The 18,261-nt window shown below is 39.4% G+C and overlaps 1 protein-coding gene across 1 annotated transcript; it reads right to left on the bottom strand.

The window, feature by feature from the left end:
* Positions 1-5,237: 5,237 nt before the first annotated feature.
* On the bottom strand, positions 5,238-17,880 carry LOC147327304 (serine protease 1-like). The gene is made up of 8 exons (XM_086297391.1): positions 17,866-17,880; positions 16,602-16,794; positions 16,373-16,503; positions 6,730-7,058; positions 6,458-6,631; positions 5,947-6,008; positions 5,507-5,649; positions 5,238-5,426 (listed from the first exon to the last, which is right to left on the bottom strand). Exons 1-8 carry the CDS (start codon positions 17,878-17,880, stop codon positions 5,268-5,270), a joined length of 1,206 nt encoding a protein of 401 aa, XP_086153517.1. The 3' UTR covers positions 5,238-5,267.
* Between the last annotated feature and the right edge of the window lie 381 nt (positions 17,881-18,261).

The following is an 18,261-nucleotide window of genomic DNA, read 5'->3' as shown; positions in this document are numbered from 1 at the left end:
CGAGAGTTGCGGTGTCCACCGGGGGCGAGGGCTGGTCGCCCATTGCTACTAGCATGTCAGTTTGGCTAGCATTGTTCATCACGACGGCCGTGGTCTTTCGAGATTGTATCTTCGTCTGCTTCGACATTATTTAACTTCCAAAAAGCGTATTTAGGACTGCTGAGTATTCCCAAAGCTCTCAGTCACTAGTTTAGGTAAAAATATAGACAGTAGTGCGCATTACACTGTGATAAGTACAGGTGGGAGCGGGAGCACAGTGAAAGCACGTCTTCTAGCCTACCATATTCACCGGAACCCCCATGGTTTTGTTTTTTTGTTGAGCTTTATATATTTCAGAATGCCTAGAGTTTGTTTGTTTCCCATGTTTTGTGATACAGAACATCTCCTCTCAGACGGCTGTTGTCTCATAATGGGTCATTACCTGGTCTGATGGGGTGTTTGTTCCATTTATAAATCAAGTGATTGATTTGTGAAATGAGAGATGGCCTCTGACCTGCTGACTGGTGTCTGATCTTCTCTGCTCCCCTCAAATTTGACAACTACTCAGCTAATGTGATGGTGGACAGGAAGTCACTAAACCTGGGACTCTGGAAACACATTTCTAGGGATAGAAAAGTTAATGTAGATCGTTTCAGGGGATAAATATGAAATGATTGATTTGGTGATTATACTAATATAGTAAGAAAATAATGTATGAAAAAAAAGATTTTTTATCTATACACTTAAGCAACGACCAGAGTCTTAGAATTGCACTTTCACCAGGTTTTACTTGACTGAACAACAGAACTTCTCTGTCTCCTTTATAAGGGGTCACATCCTGAGTTACACAATGAGTCTTTCAAATGTGTGCGATAACCCACTGCATGTGTAGTCGTGCTGAGACCGCGTGGTCTTATTTTTATTACCCCTTGATTCAGCTGTGACCTGCTTATCAAGTCTTTTTACAAGTACATCATAATTATCTGCTATGTGCAGACATAAGTTGAGCAATGGTTTAACAAACTTTCCCATCAAAAACATGAAGGTTTAGCTTTAAGCTTATTTGTCCAAACAACAAAGGATAAACTGCCAGCACCTGGACTGAAACAGAACATAGTAGTGTTGGATGTAAGTAAAGGAAATACAAGTATAACTGTGACTATGGAACAAATCTCCTTCAATGTTAAACCTTAATGTTAACCTGATTGTGTTTATTAGAAAAATCAGCCATTACAGTGTCTGTGATTGCTTCACATAGTTAACTCTGGTTGTCTGTGGGTTTGTGTCAAACTTGGAGTGAACAAAAGCATAAAAACTGTGGAAGATGCAGACTGTGAAAGTCTAGTTTATTTCATGAATACAATTATTTTTTACAGTCGCTAGAACAAAGTAGCGTACATTCATGATAAAGTAAATACCACAACACAACATGGACAGTAAGAAGTAAACTGAATTGTCTTAGAACTTATTATATTCTTTAAGCTTAAAAGCAACACCCAGGATTAGACTGTTTGTGTTTTAAGCCTTTTATTCAAAGCTAGTATGTGTCAACACTTCTTTCTGCCAGCAGCATTATTGAAGTGACACTTTAACGACACTTTACCTGCTGATGCTTCACATCACAATCTTTATGACGAAAAAGCTCAGATGTCTGTGCTGTCACTTGTTATGAAAATGGACAGAACCTGGGCTCAGGCTTCCTCTTCTTCTTTCCTTCCTCTTTAATAATAACCATAGATCAGTAAAATAGCCATATTTTTAAACAAATGATTGTGATGAAGAGAATTTTTTTCCAGTGTGCATGAACTCAAAATCTTTTAAGTTTAAATCTTTTTTGTTTACCAACAACTGGGGAAATCCAAACTTGATGTACCAGGTCAACTGAGCGAGCTCCTGTCTTGACCTCCCCTCTGCCGAGCGTGTACACACGCACACACACACACACACACACACACACACACACACACACACAGAGTATCATCATAAATGCCATGATATCTTTCTTGTTCAAATAGTTTATTCACTTAACAAAGAGGTAGCTCGGAAACTCAGTAAGAAGGAGGAAAAATAGTTTAAGGACACTTTCTCAAATAAAGAGGATTTCATCATCTTTCTGTACATAATGGGGCGATTGTGGCTCAAGAGTTGGGAGTTCGCCTTGTAACTGGAAAGTTGCTGGTTCGAGCCCCGGCTTGTACAGTCTCGGTCGTTGTGTCCTTGGGCAAGATACTTCCCCCGTTGCCTACTGGTGGCGCCAGTGTCCGGCAGCCTCGCCTCTGTCAGTGCGCCCCTGGGTGGCTGTGGCTACAATGTAGCTTGCCATCACCAGTGTGTGAATGGGTGGATGACTGGTTGTGTAAAGCGCTTTGGGGACCTTAGGGACTAGTAAAGCGCTATACAAATACAGGCTAAATAAAAGAAGAGATACATCAGAAACAAATCAGTAGATCCAGAAATTATAGAGGCAAACTCTTTTCAGCTGTAGAGGTACACTTCATGTACTCATTAGCCTACAGTTCAAATGCCTGTGTTAGGGTGCATTGTTTCAGTTTCATTAAGTCTTCTTGCAGTTACATGATAATTATTATGCTGGAGTGATCAAAGCTCATAAACATCTGAGTTACACAATGAGTCTTTCAAATGTGTGGAATATCCCAGCTGTAACCTTTGCTTTCAGTTTGGTTAAATTCATCATTCAGATCACAGACTAAACAACAAGTACAGTAGGTCTTCCACTCCGCAATTAAAAATAGCAACACTCATGTAAGGCTTTATTCTCCATAGAGTCAACATTAAGCAACATTAAATAACGGATCTTTCATCTGAAATAATTACAGTTTGTATAAATTTACACCGAAGACCAAAATACACACACATACATAAAACCCATAAATCACTTAAACCTATTAAAACACATGGAAAATTACCTCATTTGTTGTGCTATTCAAAGATGTGTATGTGTGTGTATTCAGGCCAAGTCATAAAGAAAACAATAGAGGTCAATATACCCTATGTTCTACAGTCGCTGCAGATTAATGAAATATAGTGGAAACCTGAAGATCCTAGGTATAGTAGTTTGTGGGAAATAAATACAGTGAAGTGACCATTTAGCTCTTGTGGCATGAAACTGCTTAGTGCATTATTATTTGCTTTTCTACAATATTTGTTTAATAATTGATTGATTTAGTGCATAAAATAGTTGATAAATAAAATGTTAAATATCTAATCATCATATCAAAAATCATATATTTGGAGGGAGTGTCTTTGACACATGCTGACTGCATTCTTCTTATAACCAGAACAGGAAGTGAGATCAGAGGAGAACAAGAGTGAGCAGTTTGGTGAAAGGAACAGGAAGGATGAAGAAGAGGTGAACATCCACACAGTTTAAAAGGAGACATCATGGCACAATAAGAGCACAAGCTCTAAGATGAAGACTGGTAATGATTAAAAACTGCACTAAATAGTATCATTCTGTGACTTCACACTTTAGGTAGTGCAAACATTTACCACTTTATATTAATTTTACTATATGTTTAAATAAATAAAAACAAATAACTTTAAAAGGTGCTGTTATTGAGTGAAAACTCAAAAGACTTCAGGGCTGTTGTAAGCCCTGTATGCTTCAAGATCCTAGCAACACCCTCGCCAGCAGCAGCAAACTGATATGGACCAGTTTATGCCTTTTATTCGGTTGTAAACTCTGATATACTTTTATAATTAACCTTTGGGTGACTGCACAAAGACTGAGAGGGGATGACAGAGAGGGAGAAAGATGGAGGAACTCAGCACATATAAGAAACAGGTAAGAGTGGACATGAAGTCAAAGTCAGGGACATGTCCGATAATAAAGACCTTCCACCTGGCTACATATATGTCACTTCTGCTTTGCCCACATTCATCTATGGTGATCGCTCATAACTAAGCAGGGTGCTATGCTCTTATCAAACGACGCCTTTAAAATAATTATTACAAGAATATATTTTTCGTTGTTGTTTTAGTTGAATATAAAATGTTTGTGTGTGATTGTCAGTACAAAGAGGAAGCGCGGACAGAGAGACTGGAACTAACAGAGATCAGGTGGATTTTTCACAAAATCTACATGCATTAAATGGATGCGTTGTGTGCTTTTCAGTAGCACTCTGCTATTAATGTGAATAATAGCATTTAGCAGCATTCACATCACTGTAAACTTGAACAGGATGAATGCTACTATACTGATGTGACAGACTACAAATCTGTTCTCCACTCTCTGAATTGGTGTACACGAGTCTCTGTGCTGAGTCTGCTCAACAAAGTGTTTGGGTTTGCATGAATTCAAAAGCTGCCATTTAAAACCAGCTCTATTACCAGTTTTCTTCTTGTGCAGGTGGAGTCGCAGGGGGATTTTGAACTGTCTGTATTGTATAATGGTACTTTAAATACTTGATGATTTGGTGGACTGGCCTCTATGTGGTTAAGAGACTGAAACAATGCCGTGCAGGTTTCTCCTCTGATCTGCTTTTTCTTAAACTGTTTTTGAAATTTACTGGTCAACATGACTGTGCCATTGCATCGGGTTTTAAACTAAAGTGACCACCGTAAAGCTGATGTATTATATTAAAATCTGTTATTCTTAGACACTGCTGTAGGTCATCCAAAAATTACATTTCTTTTGAAGGCAACACTAAAAGCATGACATTAAGACTGAGCTGAGCCCTCCTAAAGGTTTGATGCTGGAGTCGTCCCTGATTGAGTGCTTCTCACACATTTATGATTTTGAACAATTTACAGAAAATAATATCAACAGTAAGTACTTTTAAAGATTAAACATATAATAATAGTTGCTAAATTCATGCAAGTCAAATAACTGATTGATCAACTACAGAAACAAAATTGTACTTCATGTGTTTCATGAGCACAAATCTTCATCTGTAAAATAACAACTAAAGATGTCAGATATTTGTAGTGAAGTTAAATGTACCAATTTCCACTTAGAAGCAGCGGAGAAGAAGCCACAAATGTGATGGAAAGACCAAATAAAATAAAATAAAGTACAAATTCCTTACATTTGTACTTTACTGTAGTAATTGTACTTAATATCATCTGGCAAAAAGGACCCAACAACCTTCATGCAAACTTCACAGTTTCTGAACAACTGAATGATCTACTTGATGCCTGAAACTACATTGAAAACACACATGACATATTTATATTTTAACAATCGAAAGTTCACATGTAGAAACAATTCACACCGAAGCAGTTTCTTGCAGAGCGGACTGTTTATTTTGAATGTTATTTTAATTTTATTATTTTCCATTACTCCGTGTAATGACTTGATTTATCCAACCAATGTAAGAGCAGACCTTCAGAGAAATAGTTGGTCCGGTACAGGCAGGTTCACAACCACCAACATGCACACCATGAATCTTGTTGTTTTTGGCCATCACTCCACCACCAGAATCACCCTGAGAGAGAAAACATAAATATTTTGTACCAAAACATCTGATAATGATACAGATAAAATGTTGGCAGCATGGTAACTCACCTTACATATGTCCACTCGAGGTTCTTTGTAACACATCGTGTTTCCATTTGGCCATAAGAATGCTGAATTACATGGATGGAGGTTAAGCTCACACTCAACAACATGCATCTTTGCACACTGGAGATGAGGCGGTTCATCAGGGACTAGAGAAAAAAGGAAAATAACAAAAGCTACTGCATGTTTCATGCAAGGAAATCAGATATTGAAAGAAACATGATTTGCCTCATTTCTGGAACAAAATGTGTTCTTTAAAAGAAGCTGAGCAGCATTTAAAAAGGAGGGAAATTGACAGTATATCCACAAAAAAATGAAATAAATACTTTATGTCATCACAGTTTTCAAATAAAATGGAAAAGTAACTATAACAGGCACACAAGACAAAATCAAAGTATAATATAAACTAAAAAATTGTGAAATAATCAAAACAATACTGGTCTTACGTTTGTTGTAGTTTACATCAACCGTATAGCCACCATGGCCTGCAATCTGAATGACATCCATCCTACAAATTAAAAAATAAATAAAATTCCATCTCCATGTCTGCAGGCTGAGTATTTCCAGTTCACTCTAAGTCAGCTAATCTTTTCAGATTCAAACATTTTATTAAAACATTACATTTCCTTCCATTTCCTCATGCTCGTGTTTTATTGTCAGTTATTATAGATCATGGATGTAGCTCCTAAGCAGGTACCTAAAATCAAAACCAGAACCCTCTGCTCAATATTCAAGTCTCAGTTACATTATTGTTAATAAAGAAGCTCTGCAGTCACTAATGGGGGTTTGTAACTTCAAAAGCATGATGTCATTTTGTTCATAGACTACAGATGTTGCTACATTTTTTTGCTCTTCCTGGAAGTTTAAAAAACCAACCAACTAAACAAGAAAAATACATATTATGTCAACATATTCCAGAATTCAAACTTTACACTTAAAAGGTTACTCAAAACTCACTTTTTGCGACGTGTACATTTAGGGAAGACAACAGGCTTAATCTTATTCTCTGGTGGGTCGATTTTCAGAAGCATGATGTCATGTTTTCCTGTTTGGTCCTCAAAGATTTTGTGATCAATAATTGTCACCATTCTTCCTGGACCTGGATGAATTCCTACATATGCAGACATAGTCCTAAACAATGGAAATGGTAAAAGAACAAAATACCAGTAATGATTTTTGTCTCTGGACTGGTTTTTTTTTTTTAAATATGTGAAACAGTCATTTCTCACCATCCAGGTTGATCTTTCCAGCAGTGAGCTGCAGTTAGAACCCACTGGCTGTGGATCAGAGAGCCGCCACATAGATGATGGTAATGTGTTCCATGGGTCAGAGTTATGTGCACGTGATACAGACGATCATTTTTCTCACAGCTATGGTCGTGAAAGATTCTCTTGTGCAAATCCACCTCTGTGCACACCGTGAAACCTGAGAGAAGAGTAATATACTTACAGATGGTTGGCTTACCACCTGAACAACATATTGTGCAGCAACTATACTCGCAGTCCCAATTGTTCTGTTTCACAAACTCTTTGCCTTTTTCAGTGATATAGATGCAAAGCTCAGTGACAGTTATTTATTTGCTTCAGTAGCTCATTAGGGTCTGTCTCAAACTTTTTATAAAAGCAGTATAAAAAAAGCATGAAACATCAGTTGTTCAGTTAATGTGATATTGGCTCACTTGATATAACAATTTCTTTTCTTTTATTTGTCTTGTACATATCGTTATTGCACTTCCATAAGTGACAACATTGAACACCGATGTTTGACAGAAACGAATCCACAATGTCTCATTCACTCAGTACAAAACCTTGAGGCTGTTTTCCTGCCTTAGTGAACAAAGATATGAAATGCTATTTGATTATGAGTAAGCTCAAAATGAAGTTCATTGTTCTGTGACATACAGCTGTCTTACAGCCTTAAAACTTTTTGTGTGGGCCTCTTTCAGTGGTCACTTATTGCACTCTTAGTTGTTAATACTCAGTATTCAGTTTTCCCCCATGCAGGTTAATCAGTCATGTTTGCATGGTTGTAAAATAAACATATTCATTGTTAATTATTGATAATCAATAAGTACATAACCTAAGAAGTTGTTTCACATCCTCCTGAATCATATCTTGATATTGTTACCTTTTTAATAATAGCACAACTTTAATCAATTGAATTCTTTCACCTCAGGTGTCTATTTCCAAATCCACTCTAAGCTTCTTCAGAGCGGTTGGTGTGTGTGTGTCCAGGTGGCAAAGACCTTAAGGTCAGATTTGTGATATTTGGCTGTATAAATTAAAATATGCATACTATGTGATGTGATTGCAGAGAGATTCAGATGGTGCAAGAGGAGATTTAATGGTTCATTACCTGGACACAATTTAAACTACCATTTATCACAACTACCACCACCATCACCCAGGACCTGAAGTGGGAGCCCACCATCACCTCCGTCATTAAGAAAGCCCAGCAGAGGATGTACTTCCTGAGGCAGCTGAAGAAATTCAACCTGCCAACACGGACGATGACGCAATTCTACACTGCAATCATCGAGTCCATCCTCACCTCCTCCATCACTGTGTGGTACGCTGGAGCCACTATCAGGGACAAACAGAGACTGCAGCGTGTTGTGCGCTCTGCTGAGAAGGTGATTGGCTGCAGACTCCCATCTCTGCAGGACCTGTACACCTCCAGGACACTGGGGCGTGCAGCTCGGATCACAGCTGACCCTTCTCACCCTGGACACAGTCTTTGACCTGCTCCCCTCAGGCAGGAGGCTCCGGTCCATTCGCACCAAAACCTCTCGCCATAAGAACAGTTTCTTCCCCTCTGCTGTCGGACACATGAACAATAACCGTATGACTGTTCCCACCACTAACACATGACCCTACGCTGTGTTCACTGCATCATTCCATGTTTGGCACTGATCACCACCTGCACTCATGTATATATCATGTATATATCTATCTACTTAGCACTTTTAATTCTTACTCTTATTTTTATTTTCATGTCTATTTAAACGTAATTTATAACAGTATGTTTGCACTGAAGCACCGCAGCAATTTCCTAATGTTGTAAACCTGCTCAACATTTGGCAATAAAACCCTTTCTGATTTCTGAACTAGCTTGTAGCAGTATTTCTCTCTTTCTCTTTCTTTCCCACACATGCATGAGCGTGCAGTGGCGTGTGAGCACCTACAGAGTTAGTTTTTCGAATATATTTCAAATATGGACCCAAATGCAGAACTCAGGAGACAAAGGATGAACTCAAAGATCAGCTTCAATGCAGTAGCAAAAAATACAAAAACACAGTGGCAGGGCAGCAGCAGGGAAACTGGATACTAGCAAAACCAGGGAAACACTGAGGAAGGAAACAATACAGAGAGGGAGGACACAGCAACCAATTAAGACAAACTGAGGGAGTAAATACACAAGGAGCTCAGGACAAACAGGAGACACCTGGGAGGGCAGCTGAAGCTAAATAAGAAAACGAGACAAGCGACGTAAAACTAAATAAAAACCACAAGAGACAACAGACTAACACAATAAGTAACTTGGTGTGCAAGAACAGAAACACAGACGTGACACAGAACGCAGGACAATGGAGGAAAATAAACTCACTGAACTATTTTTACAAATTACAAAAGGAGATAGTCTGAGAAATAAGCTCGAGGCTACAAAATTCAAAGTAACCAGAACAAACTAAGCATAAAGATGAAAGGTGAAAATTTAAATCACAAATAAACTAAGAAACAAATTGAAACTATTTAATAATAACAGCAGTATCTTGGGCTACGTCCACACGTACCCGGGTATTTTTGAAAACGCAGATTTTTCTATGCGTTTGCACCTTTCGTCCACACGTAAACGGCGTTTTCGGTCACTGAAAACGGAGATTTTTAAAAACTCCAGCCAGGGTGGATATTTTTGAAAACTCAGTTTTTGCGTTTACGTGTGGACGAGAAAAATGGAGAAAACGCAGCGTCAAAGGTGTGCGCATTTTTTGACGTCACACTGTGCGCCAGGTTATTGTTTCGGTGAAATGAATTTCTACAATGGCGGACTTACACAAAATACCATTACTGTTCATTTTACTCTCTGCAGTGTTTAAATGCTTACACAGTTACTGTCCCTCCACACATAGGACTCAGTTCTGCTTCTATGCGCCATCTTTGTTTACTCTTTCCCACCCAGGCTGACTTCTGATTGGCCAACATTTCTACATGGATAGGAATATAGCGCCATCTGCTGCTTTGGCATGTTCCTAGCAGCGTTTTCCTTCGTCTTTGGCTTTTACGTGTGGACGGGATTTTTAAAAAAACCGAAAACGGAAAATCTCCGTTTTCAAAAACACCCGTGTACGTGTGGACGTAGCCTTGTTTTGTGTTTCTGGCTTCTAGGGATTCTAGAAGTGGAAAAATGTACTTGATGGAAGGGAAGAGCAGTCATGCTGTCAAAATGTAAAGTAAAACATGAGTTGAATCTATTAATTTACACACTTTTCTTATTTGCCTTTCCATCATACTGTGTCATAATGTGCTATTTCTTCTCTGCTGTGCTGAATTTCACAATAGAAGACGACCATTTGGCAGCCACTGTGCAGAGCTGTGGCCCAACTCCAAATGTGACCAGAGCTCTTATCCATCCATTTAGTGGGTTTATCAGCAGTGATCAGTCCCATAGATATGGGCTAGTCGGGCTTTCTACACCTGCTAGTCAGTTCAGAAGGTTGTTATCATCCATTCAGATGGAGGATCACTAACAGGAGGATGGGAAGACTCCAGAATCCATTCTCACTGATCTCCGGTGGATACGGCAGTGTTTACAAGTGAGATGATTTAAATGGACAGCATTTATAGAGTGACTATAAAAAGTCAGCAAGTCTGTGTCTGTGCTGAACCATTTAGAATCAGGTTTTGAGTCAGGCTGCATTGAGTGTGGGACTTAAAAGCATTAGGCTTGAAGATGGTATGAAAATCTCTACTTACCTTCTACGCTATATTTTTGTTACTGATTTATTAATACATTTTACATTGTTTCTTTTGTTTATCAGTAGAGAGAACACAGATTTCAGAGGCGCAAAGAGAAGCACTGTTGCTTCATACTTAATACTTTAAAGCTGCATTAGGGGAAGACAAGAAGCAGAAGTACTTCCAGGCACAGCCACAGTGAGGGAGCAGACACCTTACACTGAGTTCGGTGCTGGACCAAGGCCAGGAAGATCGTGAAGGACCTCAGCCATCCCAACAACAGACTGTTCTCTCTGTTGAGGTCAGGAAAGCGATTCCGCTCCCTGAAGACCAACACAGAGAGACTGAGGAGGAGCTTCTTCCCGCAGGCGATACGGTCTCTCAATCACACCACCACACAGTACTGACCCACACATACAGTTCTTACACACACACTGGACTTTCTGGACTTTGGTTTTGCACAACACTGGTCACTATATTCTTCATTTCCGGTTAATACTTGTACAGCTGCTGTTATTGTGTATATATTTATTTATATTTAGATTTCTTCATACATTCTTATATAGTTCTATATTGTGTATTTTGTTGTACAGTTATTTTATTTTCAACTTTAATTTATATATTTATCTTTATCTTATTCTTCCCAGTTAAATTTACCCTTCATTCTAATTTGTGTTGTACAGTTATTTCATTTTTAACCTTAATTTATATTCTATTCCTTCCTAGTTAAATTTACCCTTTTTAATTTTTCATATTTATTTCCTATCTTATTCATAGCCTTTTCCTTTTTTTGTTTTCTTTAGGTCACGAGCAGTTGTCCAAGCATTTCACTACATATCGTACTGTGTATGACTGTGTACGTGACAAATAAAATTTGAATTTGTATTTGTATTTTGAATTTGTATTTGTATTTGAATTTGAGTTCAGAGAAGTCAGAATTTCAAGAAGCGTCTGAAACAGCTCAGGTTTGGAAAGAAGCCTTTTATGTTGGGTGTTATAAAAAATATACACATATTTATAATAACAACTATAATATTATTATAAATAGTAGTTATTCTCTTATTATTATAAATAAATATCAAACATTTCAGTTGATTTTCTATCACATATATTGTGTTAGCCCTGTGATAAACTGGCAGCCTGTCCTGCTTTTGCCCTGTGGCAGCTTCAACCTCCCACTGTCACGATCCTGGGTCTTTTGACCCAGCGTTTTAAGTTTTAGTTTATTTTTGATGTTTATGGTTTATTTTTAAGTTCATCAGGTTATCTAAGCTCATTTGTTTATTTAGATTCCTCTTGTGTCTTCTACCCCTGTGTTTTAGTCTCCCTTTGCCCTCTTATGTTATCAAGTTTATATTGTCTTGTCTGCGTCTCATGTTTCCTGTTTTATTTTGAAGGTCTGTGTCCTATTTCAGTGTTGTCAGCTTTGCTTCCTTTGTCTCCTTATGTCAGAGTAGTGTCAGCTGTTTCCCCATGTGTTTCCACTTCCCCCTAATCACCCTTGTGTGTATTTATTCTGTGTGTTTCTGTTCATTCTTTGTCAGGTTGTCTGTTGTTCCATGTCTCCAGGGCCCTGTTTCAGGAAGCCGGTTTAGTGGAAAAACTGAGTAAGTATACCCTGAGTTAACGAAAACTCTGGGTTTTCGGTTTCACAAAGCGAGTTCAGCTGCAGCCTGAGTGAGTCACTATGACGACACACTCCGTGAAGCTAACCTGCCCCCTAGCAGGTTTACTACAACTAACCCTGACTGTCTCCGCCCCTTTGTCGGAAACCTGACAGTAGGAAGTGTCAGACATGGCGTGCCACTTCCTTGAAGAGCCAGTAGATCGTGAAGCCCAAATTCTCCGCAGAGCTCTCCGCCGGGAGAGAGTGATCAGAGCGCGTTTGGACATTTTATCATTTCCTGATGATTTATACCTGTATACAAAAAAAATATTTCATAGTTCAGCAATACTGATCAATCTAATAAACTTAGACCTACACCATCCTCCCTATTCTGGTATTTTAAAGAGTACTTAGCATAAATATTAAGCAACCTAACTAATAGGGTTCCAACTCCCAGCAACAACAAAAATAAATAAATAAAAAATAGGGAACCACCCCTCACGCTCCACCTCATGATGCTTAATCGACGTAATCAACCTTAATTTGATGCAGTGTGAAAAAAAATGCACAGAAATCAATTATTTTTCAAGAAATATTAAATAGATTCAACATCTTTCTTCAACAAAATTGCAGACTGCACAGATGGTACCTTCCCAAAGGAAAAAGTACTATAGCTTACTAGGGTATATATATTAGACTTAATAGTCACTATATACAGTAATTGACTTCTATTCATTTTACATCAAATTAAAACTTTGGGTGTCAGATAATTATTTATTAAAAGCTAGACATTTTAAATGAGAATAAGAAAGAAAAGTATGTCTTTGTGCCCCCTTTTCCCAGTTAATGCCCTATCGGCCCCCCTGGCTAAACTTTGCTAGATCCGCCCCTGCACAGTTACCAGCCGTCAGCTACGTAGAAAAAGATCCTGGTGTAGAAAGTAATATTAAATAAATTCTAACAACAGCTTATCAAGCTTAAACGTGCTGCTGTTGTTCAGCCGCTGGTTTCCTCTTTCTGGCGCAAAGTGGACCAAAAACAAACAAGAGAGACGGACTCGCCACAGAAAAGCCGATCAGCTGATCATTAGCAGTTTCACGATTGAAGTAGCAGCCGGAGAGCAAGAGGCAGTCGCTCGTTAAGCTTAACGTGGGAATGCTTTACAAACATTCAGAGATGGACTTACACACTTGCTTTACTTCTCTCGGGGATAACTTTGTGGAGATGAAATGCCAGGTTGCTAGCGAAGCTCCAAATGCTATCCAGACCACCGACAGGTCCCGCATGCCACAGCCGCTCTATCACGTGATGCATACTGCTCCGACGTTCTGAGGCGAGTTACGGCGTGTTGCAAGTTTTGTGAGGTGCTTTCGTGATATTTAATGGATCGGATTACATTTTTTATTTTTCTCCGATATCCGATCCAGTAATTTAGGTCAGTATCGGACCGATACGTAATATCGGATCGGTCCATCTCTAGTAGAAAGCATCGTTTGTTTGGAACGCGTCATCACTGTTCATAAGAGTTAAATTTAATCAAACCTCATTTCAGGATCTACGTGGCTCCTCATCACTCGCCGATTCATCATTTTATTTAAATATCTGAATTTTCAGAATGGTGATCCAAGCGGGACACAGAGGCTGCTAGTTTTAACGCACCAGAATGCCGCAAATATAAATAAAAGTCTGACTATCCCGAGAGCCTAGCCGCAGTGACACCTTTCTTTCAAATGGATGCCTGCAGGTGCGTTGGAGCCGACTTTGCTACCCGCACAGAGCGTTTCTGACAGTCGGGCGCTGCTTATGCAATAAAGAAAAACAACAATACAGCATGTTTCTCTGCTCCAAGACATCCGCGGTCCTTTCACAGGGTAAGCATGTCTGTTATACCCAGCGCATAAATGTCTGTATGTCAGCGCTGATTAAACCCTGTTTAAAAAAAAAGAAAGAAAAAAAGAAAGAAAAAAAGAAATGTTTACGTGGAGGCTGTTGGCTCATTGGTGTCAGATGAACTTTTTTTCAATCACTGCACTGAGGGCATTAAAATAAATACAGTAACCATCAAAATAAGTTTTGTTGATAAAATACATTTCTTGAAACCGTCCATTGTTTTGTCCGAACTCTAAACACTGAATCCAATTTTCAAACTAAAAGCAGTGCTTTCAAAATTTACACTAAAGCAAAAAACCTACAAGAACAAAAAATAAACAAAATAAAATTATAGTACATAGTGACATGTTTTATTTCTCATAACACATCATTTCCATCTTGTCTTCAGTCCTGCATTTTTATACTTCTAAGACCAAACTGAAAACTAAACTCTTCATATTCACAAACACTATTTGTTTCAGGATTTCATCATGATTCATTTTCCATATGAGGCAGTGCTTTCAAATTACTTTTGAAGTAGTACAGAGAAATTACTCTTCTCCTCTTCTTTTAAATTGCATCAATATTTTCCAACTGAGCAGTAAAAGGACACGGAAGTCAAACATGAAGCATCAACGTGATGTTTAGATGTCGATTAATATTACAATAAGAGACTAAAGTAACTCGCTTTGAACACTTCAGTTTTCTCTCTTGATGCTGCTGTTTGTTTCCTCCTCCACTTGTATTTTTCTGCACTTCAGTGAATGTGCATAGCGCCCTCTGTTGTATGTTTGGGAGAACTGCACTGCATTGTCATCAAATGAAACTGTGCAGAGGTGGAAAATGAGCAAAGGAAGCACATCAACTGAAGAAGCTTCTTGGATCAGAAGTTAAACATCATCCAGAACCTTAAAGAAGTAAAGTCGCTTTCTTTCCAGGCTCCTTAGACAACCATGACCTGGATGACTGAGAACCTACAAACACACATGAGCAGCAGTTTATTTAATGTGGACCTGAGCAGTGCCCAAACCAACAACCAAACAATTTTTATTGGACCCTACTTCAGCCAATCAGCAGTCTTTATCTGTTTCAGCATCAAACACAAACCACACCTTGAAGAGAGGTGACAAATCCACAAACACCTTCAAATGTAAACACACATCACACATGATGAACATGGATCCTAACATAGTTGATACTTTTTTTTGTAAAGCCTGATACTAAATGTATGCAGGCCACCTGAACTGCTTCGTCTCGAGTGCCGCCCACTGGGTTGGTCACTAGAACTGTGTGTTGCCATCACTGGAGCCGTGGTTGGTCTTTTAGATTATTTAGACTGGGACTGTTTTTTGTTGATTAGGCGGCATGGTGTCCTGACGGCTGCCTCTGTTGTTTTTTTTCCCAGGAGGAGGAGAGTGGAGCACAGGTGGACAGCAGCCACGGAGCAGAGAGCACGGAGTTTTGGGTGAAGACATGACACAGGAGTCGAGGGAGCTCAAGAGATTATTGTGTTGTCTTATTTACTCCACTGTAAATAAAGAGCACTCTCCATCGCACGAGTCCTGCTTTTGGGTCCTCCTTCCCCACTTCACAAAGACTGAAACTAATTATACAGGTAATAATAAAGGAACCAAAAGTTCACATCTATAGCTTTAAATTTGGACAAATCTGTCAACACAACCATCAAGAATAGAATAAAATACAAACAAACACTAAAACTAATGAAAAATTACACATGATATATGAACTGTGGAAACTAACTGAACAATAAAACTCAGAATAAACAAATTCAAACATTATATGAAAGGTATAAACTGATTTGCATCTTATTGATTTGCAGGCTCACTTTGCTCCAGGACTTGACGACTGGCCCAACCCGTACAGTCTTTGTCTCTTAATACTGAATGTTGAAAACTGATACTCATGGACACCTTATTTCAGCCTCTTTACTTTGCATAAGAGACCCAAAGCTTTACATCAACATGATGTTGTCTAGTGGACCAGCACGTCCATTACATGTTTTGCCGTTATTGCTGTTTGTTACGAGTTCAAATATTGAGGGTGAGCACAAAACAATAATGGTCCAGAAGAGCTTCGGTCAAACAATGATTTTAATGAACACGTGCGTGGGGAGATGAACACTGCCCACAGACAGCATCGATCTCCGCCCAATGATACACAAGCAGTTGTTTTATACCATCAGGGTTTACTTTTATGACGCCCCCTCATGCGTCAAGCAGATACAACACAGGCATAAGTTTCAAAACCACAAATGTTCTGTTGACGACTTTGGACACATTTAAAAGGACATCTTCTCCGTCTGGAGGCCAGGTGCTTCCTATTAATCTTCTAACTCTCGCTTATCTCCTGGAACAAACTGTCCCTTAGGCAGACACAATTTTGCAGTCACAAGCTTTTGCAAACTATTATTTGAACTCTTACACCAACAACGCCGTTAAACTCGCCCTCCCAGAAGCCATCGTCCTCGTGGGTCTCTCTGCTCAGGATGGGGATGATGGCGCCTTCTGGGAACGACAGCTCATCTTCCGTTTGTCCGCGTAGTCGTACAAAGCCTTTGCGAATGAAACTGCAACACAAACAGTGGCAACGAGGGTATTAAACAAAGCAGGAAATCAAAACTCCGATATTATCTGGTGGAGGCGGATCTCACTCCTCGAGTCTCCGTTGACGGAGCCGGTTGGGAGTTCGGTTTCAGGTTCGGTGGAGTTGCTGGAGGACTGGGATCGGGCGTCCAGCGCGGCCAGCGCGGCCAGCGACTGCAGCATGCTCAGCAGGCTGTTGGAGGAGGGCAGCTGCAGGTATTTCTCCGGGACGTAGCCCACCTGTCCGCTACGGTTTCTGGCCTGGAAACACAGACAATGCACACAGACGATGACAACAGCCAAAAATGTTTCAACAGGAAAACTCCTAATGAGAAAAAATAAAGTCAGATGTAAAGAGTAGGGCTGTAACAATATCACTGCATCGTCGCCAGAATTTAATAACAGCCACAAAGAGAATAATAGGAGAGCTTTTGTTCTCTCTTCCTGAATTAACGAGAAATCTAAAATCCTAAACAAGCCTCTGCTGAATTCATGAAGCTTGATTTCATGAACACCGGTGGCCTCCCCTGCCGCTGCTTACTTATTTTCATTCAGATTGAAAACACTCAGAGGTATTGGGATCTCTGTTGGGGCATGCTGTGGGGAATCACAGCACTAAAACAGATCTATATAAATGATATTGCTCACATTTTTATGTATGATTATATTCATTAAAATAAATACCCCATTAAAACACTATATCTGTATATGAAAAGATAATCACCTAAGTAAATACACATAAAATATTGGCTCAACACGTGGAACATTTGCACAATGGCTCACAGGAAAGCCAGACTTACACAATAAACAAAAGTAAAACAGCAACAATGCACAATGTTCCTTCAGGGAAATGATCTGAAAACAACCACACACAAAGTACACAATGACTACACACCAGCAGCTCTGCAGAGGCGTTTATAAAAGAATGACTTCACACAATGATGGGAGCATCCACAGCTGACATTTCTACATTTAAGTAGACACCACTGACCACCCGAAAAATGTCCTCAAAGACTTCTCAAATTTTCTCCCAAAGGTCCAGGAGCAACTTTGTAACAGTCTGTGACAAACAAAGTGAAAATGATAACTAAGTAGCTGGGAGATCATCAAATTAACATTTTATATCCATGACCAGGTCACTCCGCAGATCTCAAACTGATCAAGAGTCCACGAACCGCTGTTAAAAAGCAGAAGCTGACAAACTGTGATCAAACCGGAGCGCTGCTGAGGCAGGATTGGATCACCATCAATCAGGATTTGGTCCAGATTTTCAGTAGCTGCACTTAAGGTATGAATTTAAAAACTGCCTCATTCATGAATTATTGCATTCACAAACTTGGGTGCCATGCCCGCCCACCTGCCTGCCCGGCTGGGTGACGAGAATCTCCCATCAGCCCTTTACGGCTGCAGGGCCAAAAAAGAAGCAGAGAACTGTGTATTTGTACATTTTTTGATTTGTCTTTATGTTCAGCAGAGCTTCTACCACCCAGGCCAACCTGACCTGCCTCAATGCACCGCAGGCATTTTAGTTGAATTATTCTAATTCCTGAAGCCACATCAGTTCAACTGATCCCAGAGAAACACTAAAACGTCCAGTAGATAGTCTGTACCGGTGCGAGGTCTTATAAAAACTGAAACTAAATGTTTGTCAAACAGTCTAAGAGCCAGAGAGTGAACTAATACACAAAACAACCAAGCCTCAAACATGAGAGTGCATCTGCTACATAA

This window comes from Aulonocara sp. 'chitande type north' Nkhata Bay, linkage group LG6 (assembly GCF_057382095.1).
Source record: "Aulonocara sp. 'chitande type north' Nkhata Bay isolate Kocher_YH1m ecotype deep benthic linkage group LG6, A_spYH_male_GT1.1, whole genome shotgun sequence".
Classification (NCBI taxonomy): Eukaryota; Metazoa; Chordata; class Actinopteri; order Cichliformes; family Cichlidae; genus Aulonocara; species Aulonocara sp. 'chitande type north' Nkhata Bay.
This window is presented reverse-complemented; position numbering and strand designations above follow the sequence as displayed.